This window comes from Anas platyrhynchos, chromosome 3, assembly GCF_047663525.1.
Source record: "Anas platyrhynchos isolate ZD024472 breed Pekin duck chromosome 3, IASCAAS_PekinDuck_T2T, whole genome shotgun sequence".
Lineage (NCBI taxonomy): Eukaryota > Metazoa > Chordata > Aves > Anseriformes > Anatidae > Anas > Anas platyrhynchos.
Window position 1 is genome coordinate 53,547,219 of NC_092589.1, and position 15,772 is coordinate 53,562,990.

A 15,772-nucleotide genomic window follows, 5' to 3' on the forward strand; every position below is an offset into this window, starting at 1 on the left:
TAAACATTATATAGTCTATTGGCTTCATCTAAATATCTCCCCAATTATATATGACTTCTAATGCTACTCAAGCTAAGCAGCAGTCATTAGAATAAATTGGACATCTCAATAAAGTGGCCTTCAGCTGAAGTCACACTCAGTGTAATCATGGCCCTAAAGGCACAGCTTGATTCCTCACAGCTTTGCATGTTTCATTCTATAAGTGCCATTTTTCTAAAGTTAAAATGTCTTTTTTTTTCTGTAGGTCCTTTCATAATGAACAACCTCAAGTCATTCTTGAAGCCCCCTTAAGGGACTTTTTAAATTTTTTTAAGGAGAAATAAATGGGAAAATAAGGCCAGCCAGTGCAAGTGGCCATGGGGAGTGAGACAGGATGGGGGACATGGGACAGAGGGGAGACTCTGGGGGACAGTGTCAGGAGAGAGGCAGCTGGAGTTGGGGCTGTCCTAGGGCTGTAGGACATCGGTCGGCAGGAATCCATCTTCGTTCATCCTGTTGGGAGTGGGACAGCTTGTCAATGCTCTGTGGAAGGAGGAGATGCTCATGCATCTCTGCCTGTATCTCGGTGGACAATTTACAAAAATGCAAAATAATACTTTGGTCCTATCAGCCCCTTCCCCTGTTTCTGCTGATAAAGCATGTGAGAAGAGACCAGGCTGTTAAAACAGGGCAGGCAGGCCAGGAAGGCACAGCCAGGACTTGGTGGGGGAACCTGGCAGGATGCTCCCCAGGTCTGTGCTAGCCCTGTGGCCACCACCAGGGCTGTCACCTGCTTGCAGGGGTCACCCGCTCCCCTGATCCTGTAGCTCTGCCTCAGCATTCTTTTCAACATATATTTATTTTTCCCTTCTAGGGGAAGAAGGTGGGATGCAGCTGCTCAGCAGAAACCAGATCTCTTCCAATTAGAGCTGCTCCCGCATTGTTGCCTTCCCCGTGAAGGTCATGAGAAGGAAACCCAAAATGCCAAGTGAGCTTTGCTTTAAGGGATAACCTCTGTGGTGTCTCTCGTATTGCATTGGAAATGTGCAGATAGAAAGCAACAGCCTTCTTTTCCTTTTTTTTTTTTTTCTTGCCTTGCTGCAGTACAGTTTCTGCCCTGCCTGGCATACTGATTTGCTGGAGAATTCAGGCAGCAACACAGTGGAAAAAAATCATTAAGTACAAGCAGGCGTTGCTCAGCACTGTATCATGACTAGACTCCTACTGCCACTTCATTTTCTTTTTTTTCCTCTCAGATCTCAAAACTCTTCTTGTGTAAAATAGTGCCAGATTTCAACAGTGAAAATCCAGTTCCTGCCTCTTTTCAACCTTCAGCCAAGGAGAGTGGCTGGAATAGAACTTGCCAATCATCTCATGGATGTGCTAGCGATCTGGTTCTTAGAGCATTTCTGCATCCTTAAAACAGTGTATTGCAGTGCCACGTTTTCCCAGTTTTAAGCTTTTTTTTTTCTTTTCTTTTTGTCTAGGCTGAACAGTGCATTGAGCTTTATTGCTAATGCTGAGCCTAGCAGTCATCAGGAGAGAAGCCCAGAAGCTGTGAGTTGTGAGAACTGTGGCTGTGCTCATTTGTGGCTGTGTTCTTACTTCTGAACCGGGGAGGTGCACCCAAGCTTCCCTCTGCTTTGAGGAGAGCTATCAACTGTTAAAAAAACGGGCAATTCAGACAGAATTATAACATGCCTGGGGAAGGATCTAAGGACAATGGCATATTTAACACAAACTTCAGGTGCGCGTTAATCCATAAAGATGTTGAAAGCTTGTTGTAGGAGAGATTTTAGTGCTTTCAGAAGGTAACTGTGTGATGCAGAGCCTGACCCAAGGTTCGCCTCACCTGGAGTGCTGTTCCTAGGAGTGTCAATAGTTGGAGACTTTGGGAAGGGACTGAGCGAGACAAATATAAATGATGCTTGATGCTCTCCTTAGAGACTTCATGGGCAGATCTGGTTCTTTTTTGCAGGAATATAGCCAGCCTTTTCTTGAAGCCACAGAAACGGTTAGCATCTGCAGCACCCTCTGTTAAGGCGTTCCTGCTGCCCCTGTTTTGTTGTTCTGAATTTGACTCCTGCTACCTCAGCTGATGCCCCCTGGTGCAGGTGCTGCAGGAGGTGAGGACAATGGGTATTTATCCACCCTCCCTACACACAGTCACCTTTTTGCAGACCTTTTTTCTGAGCCCAGCAGTCACCTCTTTCACACTCTGCTCTGTCCTAACTCACTGATCTGTTCCTTGCACAGCAGATTTCTCTGCCTTTGATCTTCTGTGCTGCCTTTCTCTGAACATTTTCCACTTGTGCTATAAACCTTTTGAAGAATTTTCTTGTTCAGTTACATAGCATTCCTCTGCAATCCTTCTCAGTTGGTGCCTGTCCTTACTACCCCTAATAACTTTGTCTCATTGGTAAGCTGTGTCAATTGCCTATAAATACATTGAACAGCACAGGCCCCAGCACAGACTCCTCTTGAACCAGCTCTCCTTTAAGGAAATGTTCCTATTTCCTAACTGTGCCATGACCTTCCATGGATGCTTAGCTTGGTGATTATTTAATATCCATCCAGTCCTGCAGAGATTTCCATTGTCAAAATGCTGCCCTTTTGCAGTGTGGTTCAAATAGGTCAACTTCTGTCTGACTACACCATCTATATGTGAACTTTTGGGCTTAGGGCTGTAAAACCTCACCTTCAGGTATGTTGGCAATCAGAAGGAAATTCTTTGGAGTCTGGAAGTGAAACGAGGATAGTGGGAAGAGGTGGGCTTTGTGAAATGCAGACCAGCAGATCAGAGCTATCACAGAGGTGCATATTGGCTTCAGACACGTAAACAGCAGTTAAAACTGGCTGGAGCACAATTATCCCTTATGTTGAACTAAACCTCCAATTTCAGCTTCCACATGGAAATTGCTTTCAGCGGGAAGTGATTTTGCAGGGAAAAAAAAGAAGTTTTACTCAATATTGTGAAAGAAATCCTAGACTGTATGAGGAGCACCAAGGTGTGTGCTTTCACCTGCTGTGAGGGTTGTGCACAGTCCAGCCACACCTAGCAGAGGCATCTGCATGAATAATTAGCTGTCATTTCCTGCAAATCAAATTACTTTGAATTAGAATTTAAAGTGACTTTACAATTACCGAAACATACTTGTCAGTGAGAGAGCGAGCAATGTTTTTACAGTGCCACATTTAAAAAGGGGCAGAGGCGCTTAACTCTTTTAAGAGAGCAATTATTTTTGAAATGCATATTCTGAGAAGCACAGTGTGTGCAAAGATACAAAGATATTTGCTTTATGCTGCTATCTACAACTGGAGCTGGTGATGCTGATCTTACAAGTGAGATGAATTAATTTCCTTCTTAAACTTTATAAGTAGAAGACCATAAAATGTCCCACACTAGTGTCATATTTTAGCAACAGTTGTATGGGCTTCTATATGGAGTCATTTCTATTTTTAAGATATCCGTTTTTTTTGTTTGTTTTTATTCATGATAGCTTGTATAAGTGTGTAACTGTGCATATAACTGTAAATGAACATACTCTTATGATCACCTACACAATCCATTTAAATTACCGACAGGAACATTCTACTTGTATTACAGAAATGTATTTCCTACAAAATGTTATCTGAAAATTTACAGACCCAGAATTTCCTCATGTCTCGTATTAGAGGATGATCAGAAAAATCGTCTCTCTTTCTACCTAGCTGAAACACAGAAACACAGCAAATAATAAATGGGATTATATGTAAGTGATGAAGGTTTTATCATATTTTTTTATCATATTTTAAGGTTATGCCATGGGGACTTTGAATGTTATTCCATTTTAATGCACTGAAGGAAATAAATGTATTCATGTTTATTAGTCCTTGCAAACCAGATCTTGCATGTAGCATAAATGACTTCCTGGCTATCAAGCGCGATTTCACAGAGTAAAAGCCTTAATACGAGTGTCTGCGCAGAGAAGGCAGTGCCCTGTTAACTGCTAATAGGAGTCAATGAATCCTGATTGATTCAGCAACCAGGGAATATTTGATGTTCAAGATCATAAAATATTATGCAAATAGACATTAATTTTACTATCTGCTGCATGGAAAAGGGTCGGATTTAGTTAAAAGGAAGAATACAAGAACTTGTTTTTCCATATTATATAAAACCATGAGGATATTGTGTAGCTAACTTGAAATGACAAATGAAATGAGCTGTAAGGCCATGATTCTTGCTACCTTTTTAACCTTGCTGTGGCTGGCGGTAGTGCAAGGCACTGAGCCATAGTACTGTGCACATACAGAGAAAAACGTAGCTGTAAACAGAAATGTAGCTGTGTTCTAGTGGCTGAAATAGGAGAGTGCAACACACTTCTTGTCAGATTTCATGGCAGAATGTTGAAGTAATGTTAGAGTAACAGAATTTGTCTAAAACTGGCATCATCTTGCCCTGAATGTCATTGCTAATTTGCCCTATCAAGTTACAGAATGGGTTTGATAGGGGACTGATGGCAGGAAAGGTGTTTCAGTAGTGCTGTCCTCCTGCTCCCAGGACCTCTGCCAGGCTGTGCAGCTCAGGTAAACCATTGGTGTGGAAGGGAAGGCACCATTCGTACCATTGAAAAGTATTCAGATGTGTTCTGGAAAGATGCAATGGAGAATGGGTTGTGGGATTGGATGGAAGAGAATAATGGGAAAGGGGAGAGGTGGGGTTCAAAGCAGGAGGACAGAGAGAAGCAGCATAGCACAGGGGGATGGCCGGCAGTGAATGAGCAGAGCTGCTTGCTGCCAAGCAGCTCCCAGAAGATGCTGGGAAAGAGAAACTTGTCTCAGGGAGGCCTGAGCTTACTGCCTTCCGCCAGGCTATGGCTGCTGCTGCCAGCTTGTGTCAGCATGTTGTCAACACACCCCCAAGGGGGTTTCATACAAATGTAATTAGCAGCGTGGAAAAAAGACCTAGTCTTGTGCCACTTTTTTTTTAGGCTAGTGGCACAAGAAGACCATCAATGAAAGGGCCATGATAATGCAAGTCTTTACCTTCTGAAGGGAAGCCTGATGTATTTCCACAGGCCCCAATTATCTGCTGGAACCACTGCCGGAAGGGGACCTGGTCTGAAGGAGCAGAAGGTTTGGCAGTGTCTGAGGCATTTTGTACCAGTGCTGCCAGGATGCTGGGACAGCTGAGCCAGTGCTTGGGTCTGTCCATGTGTGTCTGTTCAGAGGCTTGTCACGTAGCTTTGCTGGACAATTAGCTCCCTGAACCTTCTCTAATAGGAGTAATGCAGGGCAGAAACCAGAGGAGACAGTGCTGCAGAGTGTGTTTAGACTGCTAAATGGTTAACAGCAGAGCTCCTGTTGCGACTCAGTCACAGCAGCAGCATAAAGCCGGCGCTGTCCTCATCTGACACTTCCCTGCTGCTCAGAAGGAACCGCTGGGGAAATATGCTTTCACAGGTTGTTGGTTGTACATCTACAGCCCTCAGAGCCTTGTGGAATAAGCAATAGGCTGAGGAGGGGGAAATAACCAAGCGCCGGTCACATACCAGCTCTGTTTTTGCTGTCAGCACAACCTCAAAGGCAGCTGGCACCGAGTTAGAGGTAACACTGCTCGGGGGTCACCTCAATTAACAGCAGGGCCGGGACAGGGCCCTGCCTGGCTTTGTAGATAAAGCTCAGCTGCTTTTTCGTTTACTGAGAAGAACCTGACTGAAATGAGCAATTGGGCTCATAAGCTACAAAAATTCACTGGCGAAGTGCTAAGGCAGGATCCTCGCTGTGTGTGTACCCGATGGCAAAGCATGTGACGTGATGGCAAGCTATCTTGTGCTTAGCAGGAACAGGGGAGTCCATAGCACAGGGAAAGCAGTACAGAGCTCCTAATTCTGTTTTAATTTAGGAGAGAAATTACGCTGAAAAGCAAACAGTTGCAGTCAATACTGAGAAATGAGCTTACTTACGTTTTTGGATGCAGAAGACAATCCAGCACTGATTAGGTAACAGACCAAGTGTATGATTTGCAAGGTAAGGTATGACTGATCACTGCTGGGAAGATGTTTTGTCTAGGGACAGCACAGTGGTGATCTTTAAGAGAACATCAGCCATAAATGCAGAACTGTCCCAAACTAAATTTGCTGTAGCATAAACAGGAACTCTGCTGCTGCTGGAAGATGATCTGGGAGCATCATGGAGTGCAGCAGCCTGGTCTGTCACTGTGTCAGTACCAAAGAGGCTGCAGTGACACAGCAAGGGGAGGGTGCTGGCAGAATGCCTGGATCTCTGAGTTTACTCATTAACAGTGCACATCATATTTTTTTCATAAATGCCAATTCATAATTTTTTTGAGTAAAGTAACATCTGTGGAGCCTGAGCCTCCACTCCTTCATATCAATGGCTGAAGCCATGACATTATCTGTGGTGGAGAACGGTTTTGAATGTGAGATTCTCTGGATCTTTCATTATATTACTGGTCATCATTTCCCTTTGTGAACTTTTCCTCTGATATCAAGGACCACACTGCTATTTTTGAAGTAATAAGAGGTTGGTTTTGATTCTCATTCAGAAAACAGCTCTTATCCTTGCAGGTATTTATGAGATGTGTGGATGTGGCACTAAAGGACCTGGTTTAGTGATGGGACTATGTAGTCATGTTGATGGCTAGACTTGATGATCCTGAAGGTCTTTTCAACTTAGATGATTCTATGATTCTTTTCAAAAGGCTGTCATGGCCTGAGCTTTTATATTCACAGTGAGATACAGAAAGGATTTTGCCTATTAATTAGTCTAAACTCTTCAAAGACTTTAGATCCCAGAGATCCTAAGGAAAAAGAAATCAGCTGAGCCCATTTCCAAGCTCTATATGCTTAAATCAGATTTAATCTCACAGAAGAAACCACACACAAATCACTGGCTGGTGGAGCAGCAAACTTCAGACAGTTTACTTGTGCTACACGGTCTTATTTTTCAAACAGTCTGCTAACATTCAGTTTCAGGGAGTGACCAAGTGTTAGCTGTGAGTGAATTGTCCAAGAAGTGCTGGGGTTTTGAACTAAGCATTATTGGGAGAACTGGCTGCTTTTCTGCAGACCAGCCAGAGAAAGCTGGTCTTTCTTTCAGCTTCTTTCTCCAGGAGGGAAAAGGGCAAAAGTTTAACACCCCTTGGCAACCCGTCAGGTGGTGGCACTGCAGCCCGAGAAAAACAATTTGCTGATTAACTGGTGTCATAGGTTGTGAAATAAATATTTAGGCACAGGGTAAAAGTAGAGAGCAAGAAGTCTTTGATCAGTGATTGGGGGACTTTTTTTTTTTTTTCTAGTCCTAGAGTGAAGGGTGAAAATACATTTGTCATGTTCCTTGAGGTGGTGCTTTAAGCTGTCTGTGTGCTTGGAATCGCTTTTTGAAATGCTGCCTCAAAATGGGAAGGAGATCTGTACCCTGGGTGTCTCCAAATGTGATTTTCCAGCCTTGGGGACCCTGTGGAGCAAGCTGACCTGACCATCCAGCTATCTCAACCTCTCCAGATACCAAGGCATTTCACACCATCTGGCCCTCTAAAAAAGGCACCCACCTTGCCTGACTGCCTCTGAGGTTTACCAGTCAGCATGTGTTGATCTAGACCGTGTGTGTAGGGTAATGGCCAACTTTTGCTTTCCATCTCAACTCTGCAAGCAACAAATGTTGGAGCAATGCAGAGGGAAATACTGGAACAACATCATCCTTAACACAGCTGAACCAGAGTCATGGTGACAAGTAATGTTTGGCCACTGGTGCTGCAGATCAAGTGGAAGAAAGGGTCTTACTTGGAGGCATTTCCAGGGTGGCTAATCCACAGCCCAAGTGGAACTGTGAACTGGAAGGCAGCCCCTGCAAAGGAGAAAAGTTGGAGGAGGATTGGAGCTAAAAATGGTCAGACCCACCCAAGGAGGAGATGAGGCTGTGAGTGCCCTCTGTGGTGAGGGAAGGACTTCAGTGTGGTGATGGATTTCCTTGGGAGACTAGGGGGAGACTGAAGAAGATGAAGCTATCATTCAAAGCATTTAAGGAAGAAGAAGGAAAAAAAAAAAACTCTTTGAACATTGCTGTTTATAATGACATAGGAATTGAAAGCTTCCTTCACTTTCATAGCTAGAAACTGCTTCCCTAGATGAAGTTTTTAGAGGCTCAGATGTAATCAGCTAAGGAACTCTTCAAACAAGCTAGCCGTGTTTTGATTTGGTGCAAATAAGAAGCGAAGTAATAGAAATAGCTATTCCAAGAATAGCTAGGGCTTTGAAATGCTGATTTCAAATGCTGCATGCTGCCATTTGGCTGTCCCATCATGATAATTTGGAATGAAAGACAATTTCCCTCTCTGTAAGCACACACACAAATATATAAACAAATGGAAATAAAAAGCCACCTCTGAAAAATAGGGTTTTTCTATTTTTATTCTCCCCCCCCCTTATTATACTTTCCATGTATTTCTTCTTCACATCAAAATGACAGTAGCAGTGTTTCTTACGTCAGCTCCAAAGGATATCCAGTTATCATTTCTCTACCACTAACAGTTACCTGACTTCACGTCACCATTTGAAGTCTGCTCATGTAGGGCGCTGCAATGAATTCACTGTAAACACTCCTCCCGTGCCGTGAGCTGATGAGGAGGGATCAGGGATGATGGCTGGCTGTGCTGCACTCAGAAGCACAGGCAGAGCACGTACAGGTGTACCAGTGTCAGCATGGGCCTGGGATGAAGGCTGGAGAGCTGCAGCTGCAGGGGTGCCTGCATGGGGAGCTGCTTGAGTATGCACCTGGATTATTAGATACGCTGGTGCCTCAAGACTTTGGCATCATGATGATTACATTCATGATGATTATATGTCTCTGATGACAGCTGGTTCAGGTCTATATCCATGCTTTTATATATCTATCCCTGAATTTGTGTATCTATTTATGTATTTATTTATGTATTTATCTGTATTTTTGTATCTCTACCATTGGGGCAAATACCTTTTAAGGTCTACGTTGCCTGCTGACCCTTGGTAGCTTTTCATGTAAGTTTAGTGATGTTTTCAGGATTCGTGTTTAGAGACCTGAAAGTTTTTGTGGATTCATACAAACTCACGTGTGTGGCTTTGCTCCAATGAGTAATGTCATTAGTGTCTGTCACACTCCTGCTATCGGTACACTCAGTCCTACATGCTCATTGTGGTAGCAGTTGTACAGCAGTAGCAAATTGCACTGGTAAATTCTGGTATGAATCTGAGAGTAAGTTAGTCTCTGAGTTAAAATTGAAGTTACTTTTTGAAATCACAAATATTTTTAGTACCACTGTTGTCCTCTTGGGTATGAGTAATGGTTTATCTGGTACCACAGATCCTAATAAATGGATTAGTTTATTTAGAAAGATATTAATGAATCATGTTGCCTACTGCTAGGTTATTTTTCCTGTCCTGTAATGCATAAATAGAGTGAGCTTGCAACTGAAGGGCGGTACACTGAGGACAAATGAAAAGAATTACTCTATTGAATTGTGCATTGTTGTCTCGTGCTTTCATTGCTATGGGATGTAATTGTATTAGCTGCTGTACTCTTAGATTTCAAAAGGCTAGTTCATAAGCAGTAATAACATTTGTGGCAATCTGAGCTAAGTTAATGAAAAAGATAATCAAATCTAATGCTACAGGGCATGATATCTGATATCTTTAGGGGTCATGAAGAGATCATGCAGCTGACTCGGGGGAAGGGAAGGAGGCAGTTCTGTGTGAGTGGAGTGCAGAGGAGGCAAGAGATGGCAGAAGAATGAGGGTCACCTTGCTCAGAAGCACTGTGCGCTGGTCACTGGTGGAGGCAGGAGGGCATGCACTAGATATAGCACAGGGATGAAGAAGCTCATCAGGCTCATGATATTTTTAGTAACGCCAATACCTGGTGATGTATAAGTTTCAATTGATCTCAGACATTTGTCTCTATGCGTTGATTGGGAAATTGGATTACGTGTTTCACATGCACTTTTGCCTTGCCCATAACAGGTACATACTGAGCTGGTAGCTGATCATTGGTTGCCTTTGAATAGGGTTTTTTTTGGTTGTTTTTCAGTAAACACCAACACTGACCTGAAATTAGTTTGTATGCTTGAAGACAACAGAAAATTTTATTCCCTGTTAGCATTTTTTTTTCTGCTATAGCCCATGTCTGTCCATGGCCAAAGAAAGGTAGAAATGAGGACAAAGGAGATGGCTGAGGCTGCATGAAGTGGTCTCTCCTTCCATATATCTTTCCAAGTTAAAGCTCTCCAAAAAAGTACTGTTAGGAAAACACAGGCAGGAGAGACCATGGGAGCAGATCGTTTTGGTTCTGCCTGGCTGTTCTCAGTCTCTTTCCCTTCTGCCTCTGTGCCTTTCATATAGACCGCATTCACCCCATAAAGGTAACACGTTCATTGATAATTTGAGCATTTGGAGACTCTCCTATCATTTACATCTTTTGTCTGTGTTAGGTGGACATATTCATAAAGGAATTCAGCCAGAGCCTTGTCCAAGCCTAGCCATGAGGTGATCCCATAACAGTGCCTTAAGACTCCCTGGAGCACGATGAGAAGGGTGCACCAATGTCACAGTGATCATGGGAAGTACTGAGGAGAAATATCCACAGCAGAGATCAGAGCTCATGACTGGGTGCTGATAGGTGGCTTTGCTGCCACTCAGTGCACCTCTAGGAGGAGGGTGAAACAGCAGATGTAGTCAGTCAGTCCCACAGCCCTCACAAGTGGAGTCACACTAGCTTAGGGCAGAGATAACACACTGCGCTGTGCCTTCATACACATATATTGTTTCAGCCCATGCATGACATCTGCAAAGCAACACATAGTTGCTTTGGAAAAAAAAAAAAAAAGCTTTTGGTCCAAAAGCTTTTAGTATGATGGTTTGTATCTTTTAAGAGTGTTTATATGGATTTCATGCAATAATACTTGAGTACTTTGGTGTCTGCAATAGCTGTATGTCTATTTAAAAATTCTATCTTCTTTCCAACCTTTCAGAAAAGCTTCATTAATTCTTAGGAGTTAGGGGTATTTGTGGTGTATCTCCTTAGTTTTTTTGCAACTCAAAAAAAAAAAAAAATCCATCTGCTAGGCTTCAGGGCTTACAATAGAACAGAAGAGATAATCATAATAAATTTGCTTGAAGTTGTAATGATAATAATCATTATACTTATATAAAGCTTGGATTGAAGAAAATCCAACAGTGCATTTAGAAAAAATGATGAAAATCTACTATATAAAAATTGACTGTTTCCACCCACCCCTTTTCACAGTTCCTTAGAGCATCACTGTGTTTATATTTTGAATGTCTGCGGCATAGTTATTGAAACTCAATCAAATTTTAATAAAACATGGTATTGTGGGATTTCTGTGGGGCTAAAGTTCAAATTAATGGCCTTCAATGTATAACAGCAAATGCAGACTTTGGCCTAAGTTAATCCTAAAGGGACTCTTATTTAGCTTTCTTTTTTTTCCTCTGTTCTGCAAGAGGAAAAATAATACCTCATCACTTCTAAGAAAGTCAAAGTTATTCCAGACAAGTGAGAGATTATAGTTTCCAGCATTGCAAATAAAGGTAGTTATTTTAAACAATAATATTCAGCCTTCTGTGTTGCTTCCCTCTCTCTTTCAACGTGGACCTGTCCCTCTGCAGGATGGATTCTCAGCTGCAAAGCATCCAGATACTAATTTATATGTATGCGAATATTCAAGGTTAACAAGAATATGTTCCCTGTGGGAGAGACACAGTAGGTGCCATTCAGCCTGAATTCCTCTTTCCTGCCCTGCCGTACAGGGGGCTGTCGAAAATGTGTATGATGAAACTGTAGGTCCCTTGCTACTCACATGAACAAATTTGATGTTTCTAATTGGGATTAGATGAAGTATCTCTCTCCTTGACTGGATGGCTGGCAGGCAGGACAAATGAATTTAAATATCTGCTTTAAATCAAGGAGAAAGAGGATAAATTAAACTTTTTTTTTTTTTCTCCCCACATTTCTATTCTTGTACAGTGCAAATTTTATTTATTTATTTATTTAACAGGCAACCAAGGATCAGTGATCCAAGCCTGTAACCAAGGTCACACCTGTATAGGGAAAGCAGAAGAAAAAATTCACAGCTTGTATTTTCAAGTAGGTTACCCTCTTACTCAGAGGCAGGTGACTTTCTTTTGCCAATTTTGCTGGATTAGATAGCATGACCTTTGCATGTCCTCCTTATTTGATTTCTGATGTATTTTTACACGCATCTGGCTGGTTCTGAGGGACACCCTTCTTACACAGATCCCAAACATTGCCTGGAAGGACCATGAGCTGTCTTGGACATAGGGACTGCTTGATGGGGTAGGACATGCTGAAACAGCGTGGATGTAGTTACTGCGTTTCTGAGCTGGGAAAGCCCACAGCTTTGGTGCTGCTGTATTGTTTCAGTTCCCAAGCAGCTGACTGAGGAAAAAATGGGTTAAAGTCCTGAGACATTGGCCATTCTTGGATTAGGATCACCTTTTAATCTTTCCTTTGGTAAAATAGCTGAATGGCAGTTTAAAAATTCACCACAGCGTAGATTGCCAGCCCTCAGATTATTCCTTGAGAAAGGAATTTACTCAAGGAATAATCCGAGGGCTGAGAAGAAATATTCCTTCTCTCTTCCCCCAAACATCCAGAGCAGAAAAAGTGTTCTGTGGCTGATCTCCTTCATGCTTCACACAGAGGTAATGCTACAGCTTTACTTATCTGCAGTATCGACCAGTTTACCCAGCCAAGGGTGGCACTGTAAGCTTGCATTCTCTGTGGTATCCTGATTTCCCGGGGTCCACGTGATGTGACTAAGCACAATGAGTTAAACATTGAAGAGATGCCATCAGCTTTTAAAAGTCACATTCCCACTTGGCACTTATTCGTACTTGTTGTTACAGGCAGGATTACTGGAATCACCGCAACTAAAAAAAATAAGGGGCAGAAGTGTTTCTACTTGGCCTGGGAATCAGGAAGATCTTATTTATTTTGCACTTGTTGGCATTTATATGTGTGTACGAGGTCAGTGCCTCTGCTTGATATTTCTAAGCAGTTTCTTTCCAGAATAGCGAAATCTGGGTCTGCTTAATAGCAGAAGCTCATTGCAGATGAGGCTGTGGGGGCAGTGGCTGGAAAGTGGAAGTGGGATAGGGTTGAGGAGTGAACCTTGGGTCCACCCCTTCCTGCTTGCTGCCCTTCTGCTCTTCCCATTTAGTCCTCTCCTTTTCAGGAGAGGAACCTGAACCTGGAAGGAAGTCTCCACGTTTCTGTAGTCATGGCACTCTTTTCTTCCCTAACCCCAGTCTTTATAGCCATTATATGTGTTTTGATTGGGGTAATACTGAAGAAGACTAATGGAGAGAAGGAAAAACATGAGACTAAAAGCAAGCCTGTATCTCGCCCATGGGTAGATGAAGATTTAAAAGATGGCACTGACCACCCGGTAGAGGAAGAAGGTAAGAAAAATCTAACCTAGCTGAGCAATTTTGTTGTTTGAATTTGTCTGCTGATATGAACAAGGTGCAAGCTTCTAGACTTCCCTACTGTGATGGAAATGCATGGAGCTATACTGCTGCTACGCCGTGAGCTTGTCAGCTGGTGGAAGGAGGCTGTCCCGGTGTTGTGTCCCTCTTGGTTTAAATCTCTTTCCTCCAGAGTCCGCAGGTCAGAGTGCAAGAATAAAACACATTTCCAAAGTCCACTGTCGGCCCTGTACCCAGTGGATCTCAGACCTGTGAGGAATTCTGTGGGGAATGTAGGAAAAGAAAGGGGATGCTGCTAGAGTCCCCCTAGCCTCTTTCCAGGGTGCGGTAAGGAAGGATCTGAGCAGAAAGTTTCTGCCTGCAGGCTGACTTTGTAGACACCTCCATCTCACTTTACCTTCTAGAGCTACAGCACAGTACCTGTTTCATCTCAGCACCCCCAGAAAATATGGAAATGGGTTTATTACAGTATTACAAAAGTCTTCTATTTGTGACTTCCGTGAGAGTCCACAAGAGCTTTAGCTGGATTAGCAGTGGGATCATTCTGGAGGTATGTTGAGTTAAATATTTTAGAATAAAATGTAGTGACTGTGGTAATCTCTGATCACTCAACTGCATATTTAAAACTGTATATGGAATGCCTTTTTTTGAAATAGTGGTTTCTGATGCTCAGCTTGGACAAAAGCATGAGCATTAGGTGCACCATTCCTTCGTTTTGCTTCCTGACTATCCTACCTAAGTTCCCTTCATTTATTCCTATGAAATCTTTAAACTTGCAGTTAACACAACTGGTTTCAAATACGTTTTTTTTTTTTTTTTTTTTTTTCCCCACACATTTTCTACGTCATTTTCTTGGAATCTTGAATGTTCTGGTTTGTGTCATATACCAATTTCTTAGAACCGTTATTTCTCTCTATTTCTTAATGTTCAGTGTAGTTTGAGTTAGTGTTGTGTATTAGTTTCCAGGAAGAGTTGATACTTGGAACCTTTTAAACCATGCTATTTCCCAAATATACAACATTTGCTTGAAAGTTAGTTCGTGTGTTGTAATCTCCTTTATGCAATGCAAAAGGATTTCTAGAAAATCCCATATTTCCTTTGTCTAATTGTTTACTTGATCAGCTAAACTGTTGCAAATTAAACTTTTTGTGGGTAGTTCAAGTGAAAAATCTGTGAATTATCATTGTTACATCTGACTACAGTCATTTAGATCCTTTAAATAAACAAACCTATTAGCACCTAACAAGGAGCCTCAGTGTCGCAGCTCCACATATAAAATGTTGTTCTTTTATGACTTATTTTCTCCCTATCTTTTATTCAGGTGCTAAATTCAAATGCACTAGTTTAAAATTGCTTATAAAAAAAAAGACAGGTAAATACACATCTGTGCTTCTGTTGAAAGGAGATTTTGCTTAAATAAAACCTCTCTCAATGTACCTTATAATCTAACAGTAAATTAGGCTTTCTTGCTATGTTGCTTTTAACAAGAAATAATCATCTTTCCCTTAATGCTATTTGATTCAAAGCCAACATATTTGCAAAACAGACATGTCCTTTATCTCCGGATAAAATAAAGTAATTGCACCATGCTTGAGAAATTTTTCTTCAGCAGGAAAAAGCCCAGCCTCAGTGAGGAGAGCATATGGCCACCTTGGAAGGGATTTGTTACTCTGCTACTGCTACAATAAAGGATCAAACCATTTTCACCTTGTTGTCAGTGTTAAAACTTTCACTGACTACAATAGATGCCAAAATGTAAACATGTAATGTAAACAGTTTTTCTTAACAGTACAGAATATTTTACCTGTCTTACAAATTCTTCTAGTTTACGAATGTATCTTTATTAAAAAACTCATTTCTACTTGAACGTCTCAAGTTGGCTTGTGCTTTAAGATGAAGTTCCTCTGAAGAGAATTTGATTGAAAAATCGAGTTAGAGGAGATGAAGCATTTTTAAGTCCTTGTCTAAGACTAGGGTAGGTTGCTTTGGGTAAACAAGATGAATTTTGAACATCCCCTGAGTAGGAAAAGACCAAGTCTTTTGATGCTTGGCCATGACCAAAGGGCACTTTGCCAGGGGAATGAAGCAGACTGACCATGCACAGCCCTCTTACAGTGCTGGAACACTCACTGCAAAGGGCAAGTTGTGCTCTTCAGTTCCATTAGAAAGGCACTGGGCTTGCTCAGGCATCATCAGTGTTGTGAACCTCCTTTCAAGTGGCACCAGCAGGGGATGTTTTCCCTGAAAGGGGCATACCTTTGAGCAATAAAGTGTTTGGTGTAGTTAGCTGA

The 15,772-nt window shown here is 42.1% G+C and overlaps 1 protein-coding gene and 1 long non-coding RNA gene across 3 annotated transcripts in view; both read left to right on the plus strand.

The window, feature by feature from the left end:
• IYD (iodotyrosine deiodinase) overlaps window positions 1–15,772 on the plus strand; it is a 46,984-nt gene that overhangs the window by 14,873 nt on the left and 16,339 nt on the right. Inside the window, exon 1 of one of the 2 annotated variants that reach the window (XM_005008899.6) lies at window positions 12,973–13,454. The exons of the other annotated variant lie outside the window; for it this stretch is intronic. Within the exon in view, the coding sequence (XP_005008956.1) occupies window positions 13,274–13,454 (181 nt within the window). The 5' untranslated portion in view covers window positions 12,973–13,273. Of the gene's footprint in view, window positions 1–12,972; window positions 13,455–15,772 lie in introns of those variants that run through there. 2 annotated transcript variants of the gene reach the window in all.
• LOC140002176 (uncharacterized) lies at window positions 852–9,413 on the plus strand. The gene is made up of 4 exons (XR_011808313.1): window positions 852–967; window positions 1,467–1,536; window positions 1,958–2,105; window positions 7,283–9,413. It is a non-coding gene; the product is annotated as an uncharacterized lncRNA (long non-coding RNA).